General features: G+C 41.8%; 1 protein-coding gene and 1 long non-coding RNA gene across 4 annotated transcripts; one reads left to right on the top strand and one right to left on the bottom strand.

Annotated features, from left to right (window-relative positions):
* Positions 1–2,847: 2,847 nt before the first annotated feature.
* LOC146500505 (ornithine transcarbamylase, mitochondrial-like) lies at positions 2,848–21,929 on the bottom strand. 3 transcript variants are annotated; one of them, XR_014869916.1, is made up of 10 exons: positions 21,768–21,929; positions 21,547–21,685; positions 21,375–21,456; positions 7,419–7,506; positions 7,070–7,223; positions 6,869–6,991; positions 6,649–6,702; positions 6,399–6,548; positions 3,320–3,534; positions 2,848–3,220 (listed from the first exon to the last, which is right to left on the bottom strand). XR_014869916.1 is itself a non-coding variant. In XM_085136121.1 (10 exons), exons 1-10 carry the CDS (start codon positions 21,848–21,850, stop codon positions 3,161–3,163), a joined length of 1,071 nt encoding a protein of 356 aa, XP_084992247.1. In that variant the 5' UTR covers positions 21,851–21,928; the 3' UTR covers positions 2,848–3,160. The 3 variants fall into 3 exon arrangements, 2 of the variants coding, with proteins under 2 accessions (XP_084992247.1, XP_084992248.1); XM_085136121.1 differs by having other exon boundaries at positions 3,320–3,457; positions 21,768–21,928; XM_085136122.1 differs by lacking the exons at positions 2,848–3,220; positions 3,320–3,534 and adding an exon at positions 3,588–3,815.
* On the top strand, positions 9,899–14,943 carry LOC146500506 (uncharacterized). The gene is made up of 2 exons (XR_014869917.1): positions 9,899–10,743; positions 10,905–14,943. It is a non-coding gene; the product is annotated as an uncharacterized LOC146500506 (long non-coding RNA).
* Positions 21,930–22,160: the final 231 nt, after the last annotated feature.

Genomic DNA, 22,160 nt, shown 5'->3' with positions numbered 1-22,160 from the left:
GGAATTAAATAAAAACCAAGGATTTTGTTGTTTATAAAATGTGTTAAAAGCAAAACGGCTTCAGCCAGGATTGAAAACCTCAGTCTGTGTTTGATGCATTTATAATCCCCCCCTGCTCCACAGACAGCGGGCTGCTGTACATGTTTGGTGATGGTCGTCATGGAAAACTCGGGTTAGGGGAGGAAAACTTCATCAACCAGTTCAGCCCGACACTCTGCACATGTTTTCTTCAGTACACTGTTCAGTCAGTAAGTGAAGGTGATGTGAAGGGCTTTAAAAGAAATCTTCATAATCAGTCAACTCCCTCTAAAAAGGCCATAAAATGTATGAGAGGCTCCACAGCTTGTAACAGGAAGCCTACTACAGCAGGATGTATCCACAGCACCATCAGTGATTGATAACAGAATATTCTTCACCAATCACAGCAGGAAGAGCCAGCACCTGGATAACTTCAGAGATCAGCCTTTAAATCAGTAATGAGCTCTGAATGGATCGTGTAGTGTCACATCATTTCTCCTTTCTATAGCATCTGCAGGCCTTCTGTCATGAACTGGCTGTGTGAAGCAGGCAGGAATGGACCTAAATGCAGACTTACGGAGATAAACGGAACTCAAAAAGCAGCTTTATTGCTTAACACCAGAAATACAAATCTAACTAAACTGGGAATACACATTAAACTAAACAGGGAAGTAGGGAGGTGGGTGGCAGAACACTCAGCAGGGAGTGAGGGAGATCGCAACGCAGGACAGAGGGAGACGCAGACATAAATGCAGAGGAGGGCAAATGAGGGAATACAGCTGAAGGTGATCTCACTAATGAGGCAGGGGGAAACAAAACTGAACATGATGCACACCAGACAGGAGACTATCAAAGTAAATCTAGGACAGACTAATTCACACAACATGACCTGGGAACTGAGAGGAAAGAACACTCAGGGAAACGAGATGGATTAGGGAAATAACATTTGCTGCAGGTGTTTGTGGTCCATTGCAGTAGTGCTGCCATACCATGCAGTGATGTAGCTGGTCAATGAGCTCTCCACAGTGCAGCCATAAAAGCTGCTGAGGATCTTGGTCGACATACCAAATTTCCTTAGACTCCTCAGGAAATACAGTCACTGCTGAGCCTTCTTGACCAGCTTAAAAGTAATTGGACAGTTGACTGAAGTGGCTTCAAGTGAGGCCCTTGGTCACAAAATACATTTTATTAAACAGTATCTTAAACAGGACAAGGCCTAGGCGTCCCCGGCCTTGGCAAGCGTTACCTCTGAGCACTGCGCTTCCTAGCAGTCCAACCGCCGTTCTCGAATAATTTATAATACTTTAGAACACCAGTAAAACACCCAAAAAAGTGTAAGACTGAAGCAGGTCCAACCTTATAACCAATAAGGACTCTAACCCAAAAAATGACCAAATTCCCTAATATACTAAATTCACTCAGCAGTCCAACTGCTTTAAATCCTCATTAGCGGTCCAACCGCATTAAATCCTTTTTAGCGGTCCAACCGCTTTAAATCCTGTTAGCAGTCCAACTGCTTTAACTTCTCATGAAATTTTCACCAAAATCAAAACAGACATTCACCAGTAATTTCAGTGAGTAGACTTTAATTTTTTCATGTCCAATTTGGCACGCTTTGGAAATAATTCAACAGGTAGTGCCTTACCTGTGGATAAGCCGGCTTATGCCCACTCACTTCGACCACTGGCACTCGTGCCTGCCCGTCTGACCACCTCGGACCCCGGATTTCTCCATCTACACCTCCAACTCTCTCCCTCCTCAACCACCGGACGAGCCCCCAAATGTTAAGGGTTCAATATTGAGGAGGAGAGTAAAAACAACCCTGGTCCGGAAGAGCTTGGTCAAACAATTGACTTTAATGAAATACACGCGTGGGGAGACCACCACTGTACGCAGACAGCACTTGATCTCCGACTAACAAAGCAAAAGAAGATGTTTTATACCATCAGGGCTTAAATTTAATGACGCCCCTTCAACGTCAAACAGATACAGTTCATACATAGGTTTCAAAACCACAATGACTTTTAACACAGTTTAAAAAGAACATTGTCTCCATCTCCACGGCAGGTGCTTCCTGTCAACCTTCTGACCCTCGCTTCTCCAAAACCTCAGGCCATGCTCTGTAACAAACTAGCAATTCTGCACGCACAAAAATGCAGTTGCAAGCAAATATGTCTGAACTCTCACCTAGAACATAAGCCTACCTACAGTGCGTGCAGGTGTGTGTGTGTATGTGTGTGTGGCCCGACCTCACACGAACTTTGTCTTATGAGAAGAGAGGCCAATTCTCATGTGCATAATAACCTAACTGAAACTATATTTGTAATATGTTGAATAGATGTTTTAATCATGAACCTCTACTAAAATCTTAATCAAAAGATATAAATGAATAAAAGACAATAATGAATAACCTGGTTATTCAAATAGCATCCTCCCAACAGCTCCTCAGAGTAACTTTCACAAGCACGCTCTGCAAAAGCCTGCACTTCCTGTCTACTTTGGCACAGAGTGTACTCAGAGTTAGGCCTTTCTTTTATCAGAATCAGCACATACACATTTAAGATTATAACAAGCATTCAAAAGCATTTAAGATTATTGATTTAACTCAACAGTTTAACGTGGTTATATCTGCACCTGTAATAAAGGCTAATATGATAACAGTATGCATAAACATTTTAAGGCCATCTTAAAGCTATCTGTTACATTGTTAAGGCAATGATTATACTGCAGATTATGTTGTACTGATAAAATACTTTTGTTCAATCCCACACTGTATCATTGGTGTATTGGTGCAAATTCCAGATATGCACTAAACATTTACAAAATCAGTGAACAGTTGTTGGGAGTATTTTATTTATGGATTAACCTCTAGTTCTTCATCTTCACTGAAGTTTTATGGCAGCTGTGGTGACACATCACACAAGAGTGAAATAAGAACTGTGAGCAATAAGAGAGTCCTGGGAATTTCTGGGTTCTCTAACCTTGCCATGCACTTTGACACACAGACCTACTACACATAAACAGAAGCACACCACAGCCCCACGCTCCCACATGGCAGCTCTATCCTGAAGTTACAATATGACAGCATTGCAACAGTCTTCTTTGAAGTCATCCCATGCCCTAGTCCCTCTTAAAACTGATGTTAAAACTTCAGCATGGGGATCTGTGGCGTGTAGTCGGTCAGAAGAGAAACAATGAGGCCCTGAAAGACAGAAGACAGTTGTGATGGTCAGTTGAAAGAAAATTAAACTGGAGTTAAACAAACTCAAACAGCACATTATGCGTTAACATTTCAGCCCACCATGATGGTCCATTTTCTATTCTCTGCCTCCGAAAAGACGAGAGAGCGGGATGAGTAGAACACCTGATCATCTACCTCCTCCATTTCCCGAGGGAGACAGTGCAGGAAGGTCCAGTCTGACTTGGCCACACTTCCTGTCTGTAACAGAAGGGCATCAAACCACGGGTAAGTGTTATCGTCCATGGAGTGTAAGGATTTTCAGGGATGTGACTTAACTAGTTCAGTGAAAGGAAAGAAATTCTTTCTTAACATAAAGTATCTAGCTGTGTATTATCCAGAAAACACGGAGTGGTGCCAACCTTCTGTTTCTCTCAGCGATCGCTGGTACCTGTCGTCAGCCTGGATGGCATGTTCCAGCCCTGAAAACCCTGCTCTCCTCGTCCACTGGTGTTGTTTGAATCTGTGTAACCCGTGGCCTATGTGTCGGGCTTCAAGGACGGCTAGCGACGTGGATCCGCCGCTTAGTGCCAGGATTGGCCTGGTAGATGCTAGGTCCCTAGCGAACAAAACTTTTATCCTGAAGGATTTCTTCACATCACGAGGACTGGATTTTCTATGTGTGTGTGCAAGACGTGGTTGAGTGCCGGTGAGATCAGCATGTTCTCAGAACTTCTACCTGACGATTGCTGCTATGTTAATTCCCCGCATATGTTGGGCCGAGGAGGAGGAATAGCTACAATTTTTAGCTCCATTTAAAACCTCCTGTGGCTCCATTTAAAACCAGGCTGCCTAAAACTAAATCTGAGCCCTGGCTGAATGACACGACCCGAGCCGCCAGACGCCGGTGCCATCGAGCTGAGCGCAAGTGGAAAAAGGACAAACTACAAGTGCCATTGCTAAAGGACTGTTGGAATCAATACCAAAAAACTGTAAAAGATGCCAAAAAAACACTTATTCTATCAAACTGTCACAACCCATGTGTTTTATTTAAAACTATTAACTCTGTTCTTAATGCACCACATACTGACTGTACTGAGCCCTGTCTGCAGCCTGTGAATTTTTTTATTTTTTATTGAGAGGGTCTCCTCCACCAGGGCTCAAATCTCTCCTTCTGCTCATGACCCCTCAGTCTCTTCTTACTGTTTTGCGGTCTTTGACAGGTTTGAGCTGGTAACTCTGTCCTCTTTAGAGGAGACTGTTGGTCGTTTTAAGCCTGCAGGGTCTCCAAATGATGCTGTCCCCCCTCGACTCTTAAAAGAGGTGTTACCAACAGTTGGACCTTTGGTTCTCAAGCTTGTAAACCACAGTTTGATGTCAGGTGTAGTCCCTAAAGATTTTAAACATGCTGTAGTCAAAACTCTGATTAAAAAACCTGCTTTTGATCCTATGACTCTTGCAAATTACAGGCCTATCTCCAAACTACCCTTTGTTTCCAAAATTCTTGAAAAGATAGTTCACAGCCAATTTATGACCTTCCTGGAAAAGCAAAATGTTTTAGAGTTTTTCCAGTCTGGTTTTAAAACCTTTCATAGCAGCGAATCAGTCCTTTTAAAAGTTTTTAATGACATATTTTTAGCTACTGATGCTGGTGACTGTGTTGTTCTTGTGCTTTTAGATTGTAACAGCTGCGTTTGATACAGTGGATCATGCCATTTTACTCTCGTTTGGAGCACTGGGTGAGCATTAGAGGCACAGCATTGGAGTGGTTCAGGTCCTACTTGGCAAGGCGAACTTTTTGTGCCAGTCTCTGTGACTGTGTGTGGTCCTCCATTCCTCTCTTGTGTGGTGTCCCACAGAGCTCAGTTCTAGGCTCCCTTCTCTTTTCTTTGTATCTGATCCCTCTTGGTTCTATACTGAGAAAACACAGCATTTCATTCCACTTTTATGCTGAGGACTGTCAGATTTATGTCCCTCTAAAGAAAAAAAGCAGATATTCCATACAGCCATTACTTCACTATCTTGATGACATTAAGGCTTGGATGTCTCTTAATGTTTTAAAATTCAATGACAAAAAGACTGAGGTGATGGTTTTTGGTAGCCCCACTGAGACCCCCAATGAGTATTTAGATACCTTGGCCCAGTATGTTAAGCGAACTGTCACAAACCTGGGGGTCAAAGTGGATTGAACTGAAAGTTGACAGTCAGATTAAGGCAAAATCAAGCTTCTTTCAGCTCAGGCAGCTAGCTAAAATAAAGCCAATTTTTTCACGGCACACTTTGAGACAGTTATCCACACTTTTGTTAGCACTCAGCTGGATTACTGTAATGCACTTTATATAGGGATCAGTGCATCATACATTATTCATCTACAGAGGGTGCAAAATGCCACAGCTCATCTTTTAACTGGCCCTCGAAAGTTTCAGCCCATTTCCCCTGTTTTAGCTTCACTTCACTGGCTGTCCATTTCTTTTAGGATTCATTTTTTAATTCTTTTATTTGCTTTTAAAGGCCTCCATGGCCTAGCCCCACTTTATCTCTCTGAACTGCTGCAGCCTTATACACCCAACTGCTCTCTCAGGTCAGCTGATCAGCTGCTACTGAATGTACCCAGAACTGAGCGTAAACTTAGAGGAGATCGAGTTTTGCTGTAGCAGCTCTGTGGAAATGTAGAACGATCTCCCTTTAGAGATTGGATGGCTTCTTCTCAACCTGTTTTTAAATCACTCCTAAACTCCAACCTCTATACCCTGGCCTTTGACACCATGTGAGATGCTTGTTTTAGTTGTAGTTTTATTTTAGTTGATTTTAGTTGTTTCTATGTGGTTTTATCTTATCTTTTATTATAGGGCTGTGTTAATTTTTTATGTATTATGTGTTTTATTTATTTATTTTGGCTTTTATTTTATTTTCTTTTATTCTATTGTTTGTTTATTTATTTATTTGCTTATTTTCTATACAGCACTTTGGTCCTGTGCTAGGTATTTTTTCATAAATAACATTTGATTGAATTGGATTGCTTCTTTGTAGTTCTGATGTGTGCATCGGTGTAATCGGTATACCAGGAAATTGTGCATTGACAAAAGTTCCCCTTTGCTTGGAATGCAAAGGCAATGCAAATGCAACATGCAATTAAATGTGTTACTGCACTTATAAAAAGGTGGAGAGTAATTATTTGGCTGAAAGTAATGCTGTTCTTTACCTGCATTGAGACCTGGAAACCATGGAAGTCTTTGAGCCTCTTTTTCTTCTCCTCTTCCTCTCCTAAGCCGGCCCAGGTGTCAGTGACCAAGACATTGCTGTCATGGGCAGCCTCCATAGGGTCAGAGGTCAGAATGAACTGGGTACCATGCTGAGACAGAATATAATATTATTTATTAACATTAACCTTGGCAGAATACTTAATACTAGAAGACATTAATGGCAAATTTTAGACACAAATGGGACCTCACCTGTTTGGCAAGCCTGTGTGCCTCTTCAGTAACGCTCTTGTCTGGCTCGTACCCCTGAACACAAAGATATGACTTTATCTTACTGACACAAGAAATGCGCAGATAAGAAGCTCAAGGCTGACTGCCTGCCTTTAACCTCAATCTACACAAAACACATAAGATACAAAGACCAGAGTAACAGAGAGATCACATGCATCCAATAGCACAATAAGAAGCCAACCTTCGGTGTAGCAACCTTAAGACAAACTCCGAGTTTGGCTGCAGTCATCATGAAGGAGTGGAGGACCATGTTGCCATTTCCAAACCAGCTCACCGTTAGACCATTAAGGGATCCGTAATGCTCCTGGATTTAAAGAAAAAAGGTACTGCATGGTTATCAACTAGTGCATTAAAATTGCAGAATACCACAGGGTAAGAGTACCTGTAAGGTGAGGAAGTCAGCCAGAATCTGGATTGGGTGATACAGATCTGACAGTCCGTTAATGATGGGGATTGAAGCCTCCCTATCTAGCTCCTCCAGCGTCGAGTGCTTGTAAACACGAGCCAAGACAACATCACAGAATCCAGAGAGAACCCTGTTGTGAAAGATCAGGCATGCACAAGGACTTTGTGTTTTATATACTGAGCCAGGAGGGAAATCTGGTTGAGAAAAACTGTTCTTCTTCTTCTTCAGTAATTATAGACAGCAATGACAATCATGAGCAGACTGCTATAGAAAAGGTTAAAGCTTGCAGCTGCTTTTATTTCCCTGAGATAAACCAACAGCTCACCTGGCTGTATCTGTGCAGCTCTCATTCACTCCCAGGTGGATGTCCCGTAAGGTAAGGAAGCAGGGGTGTCCACCCAGCAGAGCAAATCCTGGAGTTACAAGATTAAGGTACTTTTAGTTTCCCTAAAAGTCAACTAGTGATTTAAAAAGTGTACTTAAAGTAAATGTGCAGGCAGGAATATATAGAGGAGTGCACACTAAGGGGAGTGTCGGGGTGGTGGAGAGGGGAAATGAGGAGTGCTGATCAGTGTTTTGGTGGGGATTTGTACTGAAAGTCGCCTTTCAGCAGTTCTTTTGTGACTACATTAACAATGACTGCACTGAATGGCATTAGCCGGGCTCCTGCACAAGGATAGAGTTTTTTAATTTATGTAATTATTGGCTTAATGGCTAAAATGAATAAAGCTACACTAGCATGTTTTCATCAGTGAAATAAAGCAAGCATTCATTCATACATGTCATCTATGTAAACAAAGACTGACTTTGGCCTGATGTGACAAGGCCATATTACTCACTGTAGGGTGTAACTGTATGGATCTATGCCAATAGTAAATCAAGAATGATTCAGTTAATACATATAAATAATAGAAAAGCTGACTAAGAAATAAATGGCTACAAAGCAAATATTGAGATGTATAATTGAAACAGTAATTATGGAAAAATGTCAAATTTCTGCTGCTGAAAAAAAAATAAAACAAGTAGAAATTTCGGGTTATTATCAAAAGAAATTGTAAGTTAGTAAGTTCACATCTCCACATAGCTAACTAAAAAGCTCAAAATTGAACGAAATAACTTGAACATTTTTGATTAAGGATAAGAAAATTCCAAGTTTCATTACAGTTGTCATGAATATTTGATAGTAGTATTTTATGTAGTTCATATGTATAATCCACAGATTAAAACAGTTGTTTGGCTTAAAATTGTATAATTTTTTGTCAGTTGTTTTGTGCTTTGTATCAAATGTATTTAGACCATGGAGAAGATTCTGACTTCCAAACCAGCAGGGGTGACTGTCATCTACGAGTATAAAGAAACTGGGAGTTTGAAAGATTCCACCAGGCAATTAATGGTGAACATCATTGTAGTTCATATGCGTGAAAAGGAAGGGTAAGAGGAATTACTCTATTTATTTATTTATTATTTATTATTGTATTCATTTTTAAAACTGCCAAGAATCTTATTACAAACAACACTTCTGCTTTTGCAGGAGAACTGTAAGTAAAGCAACAAAGGAATTTCATGCACCTGGAATCGTGTCACTCTTCCAGTCTTTGAAGGATGCATACTCCAAAAAGGGCTATGCGAGTTTGCTCTGCAACTGTAGTGTGTAATAAGACTTGTTATTCATATACACACTTTACATTGCCTGCACTTTCTTTCTTTCTGTAGGAGCATTTCTATGATATTCAGAACAACAACTGTTAGGTTTAATGTATGTGTTGTAGGTTGCCATTTAAAAAGCTAGAATGCTTCTGTTTGCTCTCTATGTAACCCACACATATGAGTATGTGCATGACCTTGATAAGGGGAACAAGCAGTCTTGAGAAGAACAGATTCTATTCAATGAAGGAAGCCACCTGGCTAGGATGAGATACCAAAAACATCCTGGGAGAGCTGCACTCCCATCATATAACCACACACATTGTATAACCATGCTTGCACAGCACAATCACACTTTGTAACCAGTTATAGTAATTTCTCATACAGCAACAAGCTTTATGAATATTCATGTGTGTAACCAATAAAAACAACCTGCAGGGGGAAAGCAAGTTGAAGTGGGTTGGAGACAACTGCTTCCCTCTCGTGAGTGAAAACTTGAGCTCTGTGTGACCTCGTTCCTGAGTGAGTTTCTGTTTATCCAGCAGTATCAGGGGTAAAACTCTGACAACAATGGTTTTCTTGAGTGGCGTCTCAAGACTGTGCAATGTCAATACAAAACCACCACTGCATCACAGAACAGAGTGGAACTGAAAGGAGGGCAAACATCACAAAGGATGTTAGTTATCTTGGTGTTTTGGATTGTTTTCTCATTCTCTTGTTGTGATGATGATGATGTTTATTATTAGAGTTTCATGTTTCTGTTTATCCATGTTTTAGGAATTGTGGTTTCATGTATTATTTTCTGTCCGCCCCTCTGTGTCGAGTCTGTGTCTTTGAGTAGTGTTTCATGTTTCCTGTTTTATTGTGAAAGTCTTTGTCTTAGGTTAGTGTGTGCAGCTTTGTTCCCCCTGTCTCATTAGCCCTGATCTCTCCCAGCTGTGTCTCCCTCCTGTTGCCCATTCCCTCATTACTACCCTGTGTATATAAGCCCTGTGTTTTCCCGTGCTCGGTGTCGTGTCGTACCATCAGATCATGCCTGTGTTTTCGTGTCAGTTTATGTTCAGTACCATTGCTCAGTTTCATCTTTTGTTTTATGCCAGCAATAAAGCTGAGGTTTGAGTTACAGTTCAGTGTCTGAGTCCTGCGCTTGGATCCTCCTCTCTGTTAGGTTTTGTATTGTTGATTGTCATTTATGCTTAGAAATATCTACTTATATATGCTTAGAGGTGTTTAATTAATTGTGTAGTGATAGGATGTGTGATCTTTAGCAGGCTGCAAAGGCTTGGTGTGGATTCCAGAGTGTTCTGGAATCCACACCAACATCCTGGGAGCATGAGAAAAGGTCGTACCTTGTCTTATTGTTTTATGGTAGGATAAACGTAGCTATATCTGTTTTAGGCTAAGTGCCTTTTGTTTATGTGAACTGGTGGACTTTCCAGACCAGTGGGTTTAGGGAAGTCATTTATGGGGTCACACTCTGACCCCCCACACACACACACACATACACACACACAATCCTTTGTTCACATGTATACCTATGTAAGATGTTATATGTTAATGACCCTATGCATATTCATGTAACCACAATAAAAGGAGTGCTATGGGGAACCTGGCTGAGAGTCTGATGGAGGTCAAGTGGTGGAACGACACTTGGCTCCAGGCAGGTCTCCCTCATGCATGAGTAACATGAAGAACTTTGCCTACTTTGTGTCTTGCTTTGCTGTGTAATTATATTGTCTTCAACGTTCCAGCGAATAGGTTTAAGCTACAAACCTATCATTAATTGGTCCTTCGAGAGCCGGATCCCTGGAGTCGACATTCACCAGGGGGAGAAGAGACACGCTGAAAGACTGACGTCAGCCAGGAAGTTCCTGTAGTAAAGTCCCGAGACGTGAGAATTCGTCATCGGGCAGGTGGATTAGCTGTCTGTTTTCTCTCCTTGATGAATGACGATTGGCGGGATTCGAGGCTGATATTACACGCTAAGCAACACCAAGTAAGTGTAAGTCTTTGCCACTGTGTGCGGCAAAGCACGCAATCACTGTGTGAGGCTGAGTTCTAAAGTCTTTATCACTGTGTGCGATAAAGTGTGTAGTCACTGTGTGCGACTATTCTTTGCCACTGTGTGAGGCAAAGCACGCAACCACTGTGTGCGGTTGCGTTGGAGGTCTTTGCCACTGTGTGCGGCAAAGCACGCATCCACTGTGTGAGGTTGCGTTGGAAGTCTTTATCACTGTGTGCGATAAAGCGCGTGATCACTGCTATGTAAGTCTTTGCCACTGTGTGAGGCAAAGCGCGCAGCAACTGTGTGAGACTGCGTTGAGACAATAGGCCTAATTTTTGTTGTTTGTGTGTGAGGATATTTGTTGTTGTTGTGTTCGTTGTGTTTGTGTGAGTGAGTGTGGAGTAGAACACATATTCTGTGACGCCAGCTGTTGTTGTTATCGTGGGTTCCCAAAGCAACCAAGAGTGCGTCAGAGGGTGAAGAGAAGTGTATGATGGACTAAGCTCTTGGCAGCGTAAAGTATTTTGAATATTGGCACAAAAAATGATTTTGAGTGTAAACTGCTTGCTGGAAAATGTTAGAAGTTTTCAGAAAACACACCAGCCTTGAAGAGCGTGTGGAGAAGGCCAGCCCACATCAGCAGCACTTAAGATATGCTCTGGTGAATGGCTTTCCCCCACCCCTTGCTGACACAAAATGTTTATTCTTTAGCTTGCCCTGATCGACAACAGCCTGTGCTCCAGACCATAGATTTAATTGAGGTGGATAAGTGTTAAAAGAATCTGCATTAAGCTTAGGGTTGTTCAAATTAAGTACAATGATATATGAGATGAAGTAAAATAGGTAAATATTTAAACTAATGATGTGCATAGAGGCATTTGACCTGTGTGAAAGACTGTCATCTTAATATGAGCCATGGTTGAGATATAGAGCACACTTGTGAAAACAACTAATATGCTGAACCCTGTATGAAACATCTAAAAGTACATGATGGAGAAGCTGAATTGAATATGAAAGTGCAAGTCTTTGCCACTGTGGGGCAAAGCACGCAACCACTGTGTGAGGTTGTGTTGTGGTCTCTTCTGAGCTGATGAGCAAGCTACACATTATCAGATCAGGAGCTGGCTGAGAACTCTTCAAAGAGAGGGAAACAGAATTATGATAACTGTGATAACTGGAGTGTGCAGCGTTTCCGTGAGCAGTTTTCCTGCATCTTGACTCATGTGTGTAGCGTGTTCATAGCATCAGCATCATGTTTTTGTTTATTTGTTTTGTTGGGTTGAAAATAATTAAATAAACTTGTGATCTTATTTATGGATCACCATGGCACATGCCATTGGCCAAATGATTTATTTACGCAGATGAAAAAGTGAGTGTGAATGTGTCTGACGTCACAGTGTTTTTGTGCGCTGTGTAAAAGTAATTGCCTCTGATTGTGAGAGCGGTGATTCTGCAGGTCACCAGCTATTGTAAAGAAAAAAAAGAAAAAAAAAGAGTGAAATAGAGACAAAATTTACATTGTAGATGAAAAATAATCATAGGAAAAAGGTTTTGTGTTTATCAGCCAAGAACAACTACTATCTCATTTTCCGCTTTTAAGAAAGGAAAGTTCACAAAAACAGAGAGAGAGAGAGAGAGATGTGTGTTGATTAAGCAGTGATAATAATAATGAAAATGTCTTAGTTTGTCACTTTCAGATGAAAAGCAGACCTGAATCAATTTTCCACATGCAGCGGTCGGAAGAAAGTTATAGTTTAACATCATTGGAAACATTCAGGCCAAGTTTCTGGCTAACTTATTTACAGCACCATGTGTCTCTCAATCTCACAAGCAAGCTCTCACTCCTCCCTGAAGACAAGGAATGCAGCTCCAAAGAGCAATAACATGGAAGATAAAGAGACAGCAGCAGAGTCCTGAGCAAAAACTCCCGAGCAAAGACTCCCAGCAAGCAGCAGCAGTGTGGACAAACAGCATCAGAGAAGAAGAGCAAACCCATCATCCTGCCTGATTGGATGAATGGCACTGTGTTCCCAACAAGCTGCAACTTCACTGTGCATGTGAAAAGAACATTTGAGGAGAACTGAGGAGACTGTTGGAGTTTGACATTTACCACCTTTGGAGTAAAATGGCAAGAAGAGACAGTGAAACACAGGACAAAGCTGAAAGAGAACTGCCAGCTATTGGACTGTTGAAGTTGGAGAGGACAACAGTGAGAGCAGTGGTGAGAACACATAGGAATTTTGTTGTTTAATATGGGAAATCAAAATTTGGGTTAGCAAACCTAGGGAAAAGAAAACTGGCTGCTTAAGTTGGAAAATTGTGAAGGAGTCTGAAACACTGCAAAAAAAAAAACATACAAAATCACACACACACAAGCAGAACATGCATTAACCCTACTAACACAAACACAAGAGAGCTCATGAAGATAAGACAACATCTTAAGCATGTGAGTCTGTTTATCATCTTGTCCAAGTCACTTAGTGTGATGCAAAGATCAGTGGACTCATAGCACATCAGTTAAGAAATGATCAAATAATAGCAGAGAAGTGTGTAGGAAAGGCAGCTTTAAGAACATGCCCTGCTGGAGATGCAGCTCCACAGACATGCATTAAACCTGCCTAATAACACAAACACACATGCAATGAAAGTCAGCTTGTTATCTTTCATCAGTGTTAAAATAGTGTGAATTTAACAGACACTTGCTATCAAATACTGAATTTATCCAATGCTGAGAACTAACTCTCTAGGTTGCAGGACAACAGTTTAACATTTGTGGGAAAAAAGATTCTGGTTTGATCACCCAGTGATCAGATAATAAATTTAGTTGTTAATACAGTAAATTGGGAGATGCTTCCTGCTTGATTGATGCAGAACAAATAATTTACTGTATGAGGGAAATTCTATTTTTGTGATAACATTTTGAACATGCATTTCTGTTGTCCTGTCATCTTAGTGGGTTAATAGCTGATATGCAAATTAGTTGATCGTTCTTAGATTGAGGAAAGGTGACTGAATTCTAGCACGAGTGAATGGGATGTGTTGGAGTCTGTTGTGTGTTGAGTGGAGACTCTAAAACACTGAGTTTCCTGTTTTGATGTGCGAGTGAATCCTGTACCTAAATACACAATTCTGAATACGTCAGAACAAACTTCTTTTGTGAAGTGCATGACAACATGTCACGTTTTATGATGAAGGGAAAAAGGAAAACTGAATAAAATGGGTGTGTGGCCTAAATGAGTGAAAGGCACAGACCTGTGGATTAAACTCCTAGCTAATAAGACGTTAGGCTTATGTTGTGTGTTGTGCAGCTGATGGTTGGTTTGGAGTGAATCTAGCTGATGATTTTTCTTTTGTTGTGAAGTTGAGCCTGCCAATTAGTATGATGGTATGATAAACCATGCTAATGGTATGATTTACCCTCCTGAGATGAGGAGCATATGTCATGACTTAACAAGGCCTTTTTATTTTTGTTACTTTCACTGTGCACTGAAAGTTTTGTTTGATAATCTCTGTTTGAGCAGATCTGCACGATTAGAACAGAAAGCGCTATACGACACGTCGTCGAGAAAATTGTTACAAGTGAGTTTCTCCACATTAAAATGGGCTCCGGAGAAAGTCACTTATCTGGGACAATTAGAAAATGAGAGTCCCTGTCCAAAAAGGATTCAGCGAAGTAATCCGATCTAAAGTTCTTCTTTTTCTTTTTGAAATGACGTCATTTTTGCTGAGAGTGGAAACGTAATGCGACGATCGATTCCACTATTAGCAAAGAAAGAAAGAATGAATGTATGAATGAATGAGTGAAAGAGAAAAAAAACTGATTGGTAAAAGCTGACAAAAGCTGACAAGGCTTGACCACTACTCAAGGTTAACCTCCACCTAGACAGGCCAAAAGGGTGGATGAATCTATGTGTGTTTCCTTTTACAGGAGCAGAAAGATGACAACAACATTCGAGGTTGCGTGACGATTTAACCTTTTAAATGCCACTTTCTGTGTCTGTGCATCTACCAGGGGTGTTATTCACCACCTTGTGTTGCTCACAGAGGAAACTGTGAGAAAGAGTGTATACATCTGCGCAGCGCTAACATTTGCATTTTCTTTTCTACAGCATTACAGTTCTTCATGTGAATTGATCATGTGATTTATACCAGGACAGCTGGTTGATGTTTTTTCCTACTACAGGATTTCTGGGTTTATGTGTGAATAAAACTGTGTTTACAGGTTATGAGTGGTGATGCTGTTACACTGTGTTTTTGGGAAAATGTGAAGGTTACTTTGACAATGTGAATGACACGTGAGGAATTTCCTGTGTTGAAAACTAGTGTCACTTCTTTCCACAGCTATGGATGGTTAACTTTATGGTCCTTTTATAGCACCTCTGGAACCTGTCGACCTGCGTCTGACCACCGGGATGGTCAATGTGTGTTGCTAATGTTTGTTTTTCTAAGAGTACATGTAGAGGATTCAGCAGAAGCGGACAAGTGACATGAGAAAAACAAATAAGAGATGCAGTGTTTATGGAATAGTTGAACATGGAGCTCATTAACTGGCCATTTTTGAGCTCCTAGTGATACATGAGTGGAGTGACTTTGCTTAAGGGAAGTCACCGATTACATTAATGTTGACTGAGTACATGGGATGATCCATGTCTGAGGCAAATTATGGTAATAATTGTAGTTTACTGATTTGAGAAAACCTGCACATGACACTTGTCTTGCTGATGTTGAATACTTTATTACTCTTATGATATAATTGTTTACAAGTGTGAAGTTTGATTTCACTTCCAGATCTTGTTTTCCAGGCCATTATGGTATGTATGCAGGCTCCTGGCAGAGCCAGTTTTTAAGCAAACTTAATATACAAAACACACTAACATTTTTTTATTGCAGGGTTGTGGAGCTACTCCAGAGGAGACACCCTGATGTTGCCTGGGACATGATCTAGCTAACCTTTTTTCTTTAAGACAGGAATCTAGGTTTGATGGGTTGACTCATGGGAGTGTCCATGAGTCAAGAGGAGGGGTCCAGGATTAACATGAAACAATGTTTTTTATGATTGTTGCAGTGATTTGTGTGATTAACAGTTCATTTATGGGTATTTTAACCTATGCAAGTGGAGCATTCAGGTTCAGATGAGGCTTTGATGGCCTATAAGTGAAGTTCACTGAACTAAAGAATGTGGTTTGATGATTGTTGACATGCTCTCCAAATAGAAGTTTTTCGTCCTAGTAAGGAAATACAGGTGCAGCAGTCAAATTATTGCTGGAAGGAATCTCCTGAGAAATCTCCAGAGGCCCAGTGAGAAACAAGAACCATTCCAGGCATGGCTGACAGTCCAGGCAGTGGTTGAGGTCAAAGGTCAAGCTGGTTGGGGCCCATCATGAGATCAGACTTTGGAGCCACAGCAAGGACCACGAAGCTGCGTTGGAATGAGAACTGTGCCAAGGGGGCTTTCCAGAGGCCAACAGAGGAGATTGTGGACAACAGACGGGCACCTGAAAGATGAGGGGAGCGTGTCAAGCTCCATCGACAGCGCAGAGGGAGTCCAAGGATGACATCATGATTCTGTGAAAAGCACAGGAACCAGAAGCTATGGTGGTGATGGCAGCAGTTTCCTATGAACATCACCTAATGCTGTGCCACTGTACTGTGCATATGATGACACTCTGAAGACTGCTGGGATCTTAACAGCAGTAAGATAACTGGACCCAGCACCCTTTCCACAGAGGGGTTTTTCTGCAGAGCATGGACAATGGAGGAGTCATAAGTATCCCCCTCGCAGGACGAAGGCCTGAAGTGAGGTGATGGGGGTTGATAGAGGCCATAAAACTAGAGTGCTGAAGAGGTCTGCAGCTTTGGAGATAGCTGAGACCCATGTTGACAAACAACAAAACTAACTGGTATGTTTGAATGTCTATTCTACATACATTTGGACTCTGGTCCTATGGACAGTGATGGAAACAACTGGAAGAGACATTCATGACGCCCTGCAGAACTTAAACCACTCTGCAGAGAGACATGTGATTTGCATGCCCAGAGGAGCACCACCAAGCTGAGATGTTGTTGAAAATCTTACTTTCTTATTTTAACTATTAAATTAACAATTCATTTGTTTGCTCGTAGGATGCAGTTTGCCATTGGATGAGATCAATGAGGAATGGGATAACTGCTAATACATTTGTTAAACTGTGTACTTTTACAGTAATTTAGAGTGATTGACATATGCTGTGTGTAAAAATGTTTGCATTTACACTGTCAGGCATGAGGTATTCATAACTGGGAACTTTTCTAGCATAAAGGTCAAAAAGGGGGGAATGTTAGGTTTTGTATTGTTGATTGTCATTTATGCTTAGAAATATCTACTTATATATGCTTAGAGGTGTTTAATTAATTGTGTAGTGATAGGATGTGTGATCTTTAGCAGGCTGCAAAGGCTTGGTGTGGATTCCAGAGTGTTCTGGAATCCACACCAACATCCTGGGAGCATGAGAAAAGGTCGTACCTTGTCTTATTGTTTTATGGTAGGATAAACGTAGCTATATCTGTTTTAGGCTAAGTGCCTTTTGTTTATGTGAACTGGTGGACTTTCCAGACCAGTGGGTTTAGGGAAGTCATTTATGGGGTCACACTCTGACCCCCCACACACACACACACATACACACACACAATCCTTTGTTCACATGTATACCTATGTAAGATGTTATATGTTAATGACCCTATGCATATTCATGTAACCACAATAAAAGGAGTGCTATGGGGAACCTGGCTGAGAGTCTGATGGAGGTCAAGTGGTGGAACGACACTTGGCTCCAGGCAGGTCTCCCTCATGCATGAGTAACATGAAGAACTTTGCCTACTTTGTGTCTTGCTTTGCTGTGTAATTATATTGTCTTCAACGTTCCAGCGAATAGGTTTAAGCTACAAACCTATCACTCTCCGCCTGCCCGCACACAGAGCCCTGACAGAACGACGCGACCAGTAAAGGATCCAGCGGACTCACTGTGGAAGCGCAGCTCCCGTTTTGACAGGACCCGGCTAGCGCTTGGAGGGCCTCCGTGCTGCCGTTCCTCGCTAGCAGCCTACCCTTCGGCCCACTCGTCTGCTTCCTCCCCGCGGACGCCCCGGTCTCGCAGAAAACGCTCCAGCCGGTCCCGGGAGGATTACTACGAGCCTGCCAGAAACCAGCTTACGCCTGCTCAGGCATTCTATAAGATGTTAGGGATTATTATCGTGCCACCTGACTCACCTAGCGTTTCCACATCACCGCAGGAGCAGCTACAGCAGAGTCTTCCCTCCTCACATTCCGCCAGCGCCGCTCCCTCTTCAACAGGGAGGCAGCGAGCGCGCCGCCAGCACTCACAGCTCCAGCAGGCGCCTGGGATTCAGCTTAAACAACCGCCTAGGGTGAGTGACAGTCTCCCTTCATTCGCCTTTCTTGTCAAGGGATAGACAGACTGTTTCCCCCAAAGCTGCGAACGCCAGCTTCATGAACACTACAGCTCGTGTTTCTCCGGTTCGGAAAAGTTTTCGTTTTGAGAACGATTATTTTCCCATTGGTTCAAAAGACTGTGCTCCTGATGTTCCTTCAGACCCAGGAGTTAAGACTGTTTCGTCTGGAACTGTTTATTCTGGGGTTATGTTTATTCAGTCAGCTGCCCGTCCGCTTTCAGCTCAGTCAGCTGCTCAGCAGCCACCTTCAGCCAAGTCTCCAGTGTCCCCTGCCCAGCAGCCACCTTCAGCTAAGTCTCCAGTATTTTCTGCTCAGCAGCCGCCTGTAGCTCAGTGTCCAGTGTTTCCTGCTCAGCAGCCGCCTGTAGCCCAGTGTCCAGTGCTTCCTGCTCAGCAGCCGCCTGTAACCCAGTTAGCCGCCCAGTCACCAAATCCACCGCCACTTTCATCTCAAATTCAGTCACCCGTAGCTCAGTCTTCACCCCGCTACCCATAGATATGTCACTACCACAACCAGACTTACTGCAAACCTTGTTACCAGTGTTGGGAAGGTTACTTTTAAAATGTATTCCAATACAGAATACATGCCCCAAAATGTATTCTGTAACGTATTCCGTTACGTTACTCAATGAGAGTAACGTATTCTGAATACTTTGGATTACTTAATATATTATCATGCTGTTTACAACTGCATGAATGAACTATTGCTGTGATTTATTACTGTAACTGAAGGTCCGCGGCTCCTAACCGTAGTAAAGGACCTCTGGCTAATACGGTGGGTTCTGTGTCGGGCTCGTAGCCGAAAACTAGCTTTACTTTGTTGTCTGGGTCAACTTTGCTTGCGAGAGACAGAGAGAGGCGTTGAAAGGCTGCTCCAACAGAACTTATTGTTTTTGGAGGAAAACACGAACACGGTGTACAGTCGAGTCTTAATAGCTTACTTACAACTGGGCTCGTCAGGCACTCTTCTTGGCTGCAGTGGTTATTATTATATTTACATGCTTCCAGCTCCCGTTTTTGCTCGATGACAGCTCGTACTTTTTCTTTTTCTCCCTCCCTCGCTCACAGACACATAACGTGTATGGCAGTCCATTCTCCCTGCAGCACGGACTACGCTGCCTATGATGCTACATTCTTTAGAGCCATACCGGTAGCATTCTGTCTATTAGCTTAGCTCAACAACAACAGGCGCTCTCTCACCCAGGAAACACGAAGAGAGAGAGCGTCACCCTGTAACCATGGCAACCGTAACGCTGCCGCCTGGAACAGTGGAATTGTAAAGCGCTTTGGGTGCCTTGAAAAGCGCTATATAAATCCAATTCATTATTATTTACAGGGTGGTAGGTCTCATAGGACAACTGCTAACCATGTTTAAGTTAATGTGTGGAGTTCAACTGGCTTTGTGGCTGGCTCCAGCCTTGGACTGTGTGTTTTTACTTTGTCCACAAATGGGACACTGGACTGTTTAAACTGTTACCTTTTGATTATTGTGTTAATAAATTACCTTTTAGAATTTTGACTGATCGTTTTACCCATGGCTGAGACGGTTGGTCAGACCTAGAATCTTTGTGTGTTACACAGGCACTTATGAAAACATGTCAATTTTCAGCATAATAGCTTTGATCATTTTGCATGATGGTAAAGCTGTTTTTGTTATGGTTGAGCAAGAAACATGTTTCCATGATCATTTTCATGCTTTTCAAGTAAACGAAACCATTCCTAAGAAGATACTGGCCCTGAAAGGGAGAAATTAAGACATTTCAAATGTTTTGATGCCCAAATGTCATATGGGTGTGAGTCACAATTTCATTTGTGTCAGAGAGTTGTATTATTTAATTTGTTGGCTTAATGGAGACTTGGAGCCTTCCTCATGTTAACACTGCATTACAAGTGCTTTCTTTAAATTACAAGTTTTTTCTTTAATTCTGTTAGGCCTATATGATCACACAATGTCTCAACTGTTTAGCTGCCATTATAATAGCTGTTTTAATGGTGAATGTTACACTATTACAATGCTGTTACACAGAATGTGTGTTAGTCCATGCAGCATTCAATTTTTTAATGTTTTTGATAAATAAAATTCATACATTCATAATAATCAGTATAGTGTTTTTGTAGTTTTTTTTTATACCAAAAACCTTTTTTCATTTGAGTAACACTATAAAATATCAAAATGAACTCTAGTTATGAATTAAATTTTACTCTGTGGTAGTAAAAATGTAACTCCATGAGAGTTTAGTTTCAACTCCTAAAAAGAGTTGAATAGTTACTGTCACTCTGCACTCAAGGTTATTCAGTGGTCACCAGTATTGGGAAGGTTACTTTTAAAATTATTATTAATTATTCCATTACAGAATACATGTCCCAAAATGTATTTTGTCTCATGTTACGTTACTCAATGAGAGTAATGTATTCTGAATACTTTGGATTACTTAATATATTATCATGCTGTTTACAACTACATGAATGTGATTTATTACTATTACTGAAGGTCCGTGGCCGAAAACTAGCTTTACTTTGTTGTCTGGGTCAGGTTTGCTAGCGAGAGACAAAGGCTGCTCCAATGGAACTTATTGTTTCAGAGGAAAACAAGAACACAGTGTACAGTCAAGTCTTAATAGCTTATTTACAACTGGGCTCATCAGTTCTGCAGCCACTCTTCTTGGCTGCAGTGGTTATTATTATATTAACATGCTTCCAGCTCCCGTTTCTGCTCGGTGACAGCTCATACTTTTCCTTTTTCTCCCTCCTCGCGCTCACAGACACATAACGGGTATGGCAGTCCATTCTCGCTGCAGCACGGACTACACTGCCCATGAGGCTACATTCTTTAGGGCTATGCCTGTAGCATTCTGCCTATTAGCTTAGCACAACAACAACAAAAAGGCGCTCTCTCACCCAGGGGAAACACGGGGCCTTTCTCAATTCTCAAGACGCTGCCGCCTGGAGCAACAGAACGTAGCTGTCAAACAAAACCCAAACAGTCCTGACCCGCCACAATATGAAACAGGAAAATACCGCCGTGTAATCCATTTATTTCAACAAAGTAACTGTATTCTGAATACCACCACCTACAAACACTGGTGGTCACACATGTATACTCAAATGTAGTTAATCTAAACTCCCAGGGAGTTTATTCCAAAGACCAGAATTTGCTGTGTGCTTATATAGAAAAACTGACACCTGTTTCTGTGGACATTCTTGTTCTGGTGCTCCTCTTCTCAAATATCATTGCAATCGACTTTCCTTGTAGAAGAGGCAAATGCTGAAATAGAAATGACTCTTAATTACACACCCAGAGACCACAGAGTACACCAACTATAAGTACTGAAGTTTTGCAATTAAAGTTAAATACCTGTTTTTCGTGCTTGATCCGATGCTTGAGGTCTCTGGAGACCCACAGCAGCTCCTTGATTTCATCTGAGCTGAAATCCTTCAGAGTCAGACAGCTGCGACCTTTCAAATTCACCGAGCCGAGGCAGGCGGCTCCGGCGCTGGAAAAGCAACAAATATATTATCTTTTATCACCCGCACCCCACTTTCACAGCTCTTCTTCCACATTCGGATTTATCTTACCCAAACGCTCGTGCTGAACAGTTGTGCAGAGATTTGAAACATCTGGAAAGCGGGCTTTTTACAGAAAACAGCCTCAGAGACATGGTGGCTCACGATAAGTCCAGCGGGAGTGCAATGCTATGTGGATATCATCAGAAAGAGCAACCCTTGGCAAAAACTGCTTTCCCCATCTATGAGAGCTCGCAAAGGAGGAGGAGCCACTTGCCCAGCTTTGTTTCTCCACTTGTCACTGATCTGCAGTCGTTGCAATAAAGCGTAAAAGCTGGAAAACAGACTCGATTTGTGAATGCATTTTAATACTAACTTCGTGACATTGTAATGTGCCATGCGGAAGACTATTTACCTTAAACTGTACACTGAAATAACCTGCTGGGAAAAGTTTGTCCAGACAAA

Source organism: Neolamprologus multifasciatus, chromosome 16, assembly GCF_963576455.1.
Source record: "Neolamprologus multifasciatus chromosome 16, fNeoMul1.2, whole genome shotgun sequence".
NCBI lineage: Eukaryota > Metazoa > Chordata > Actinopteri > Cichliformes > Cichlidae > Neolamprologus > Neolamprologus multifasciatus.
This window is presented reverse-complemented; position numbering and strand designations above follow the sequence as displayed.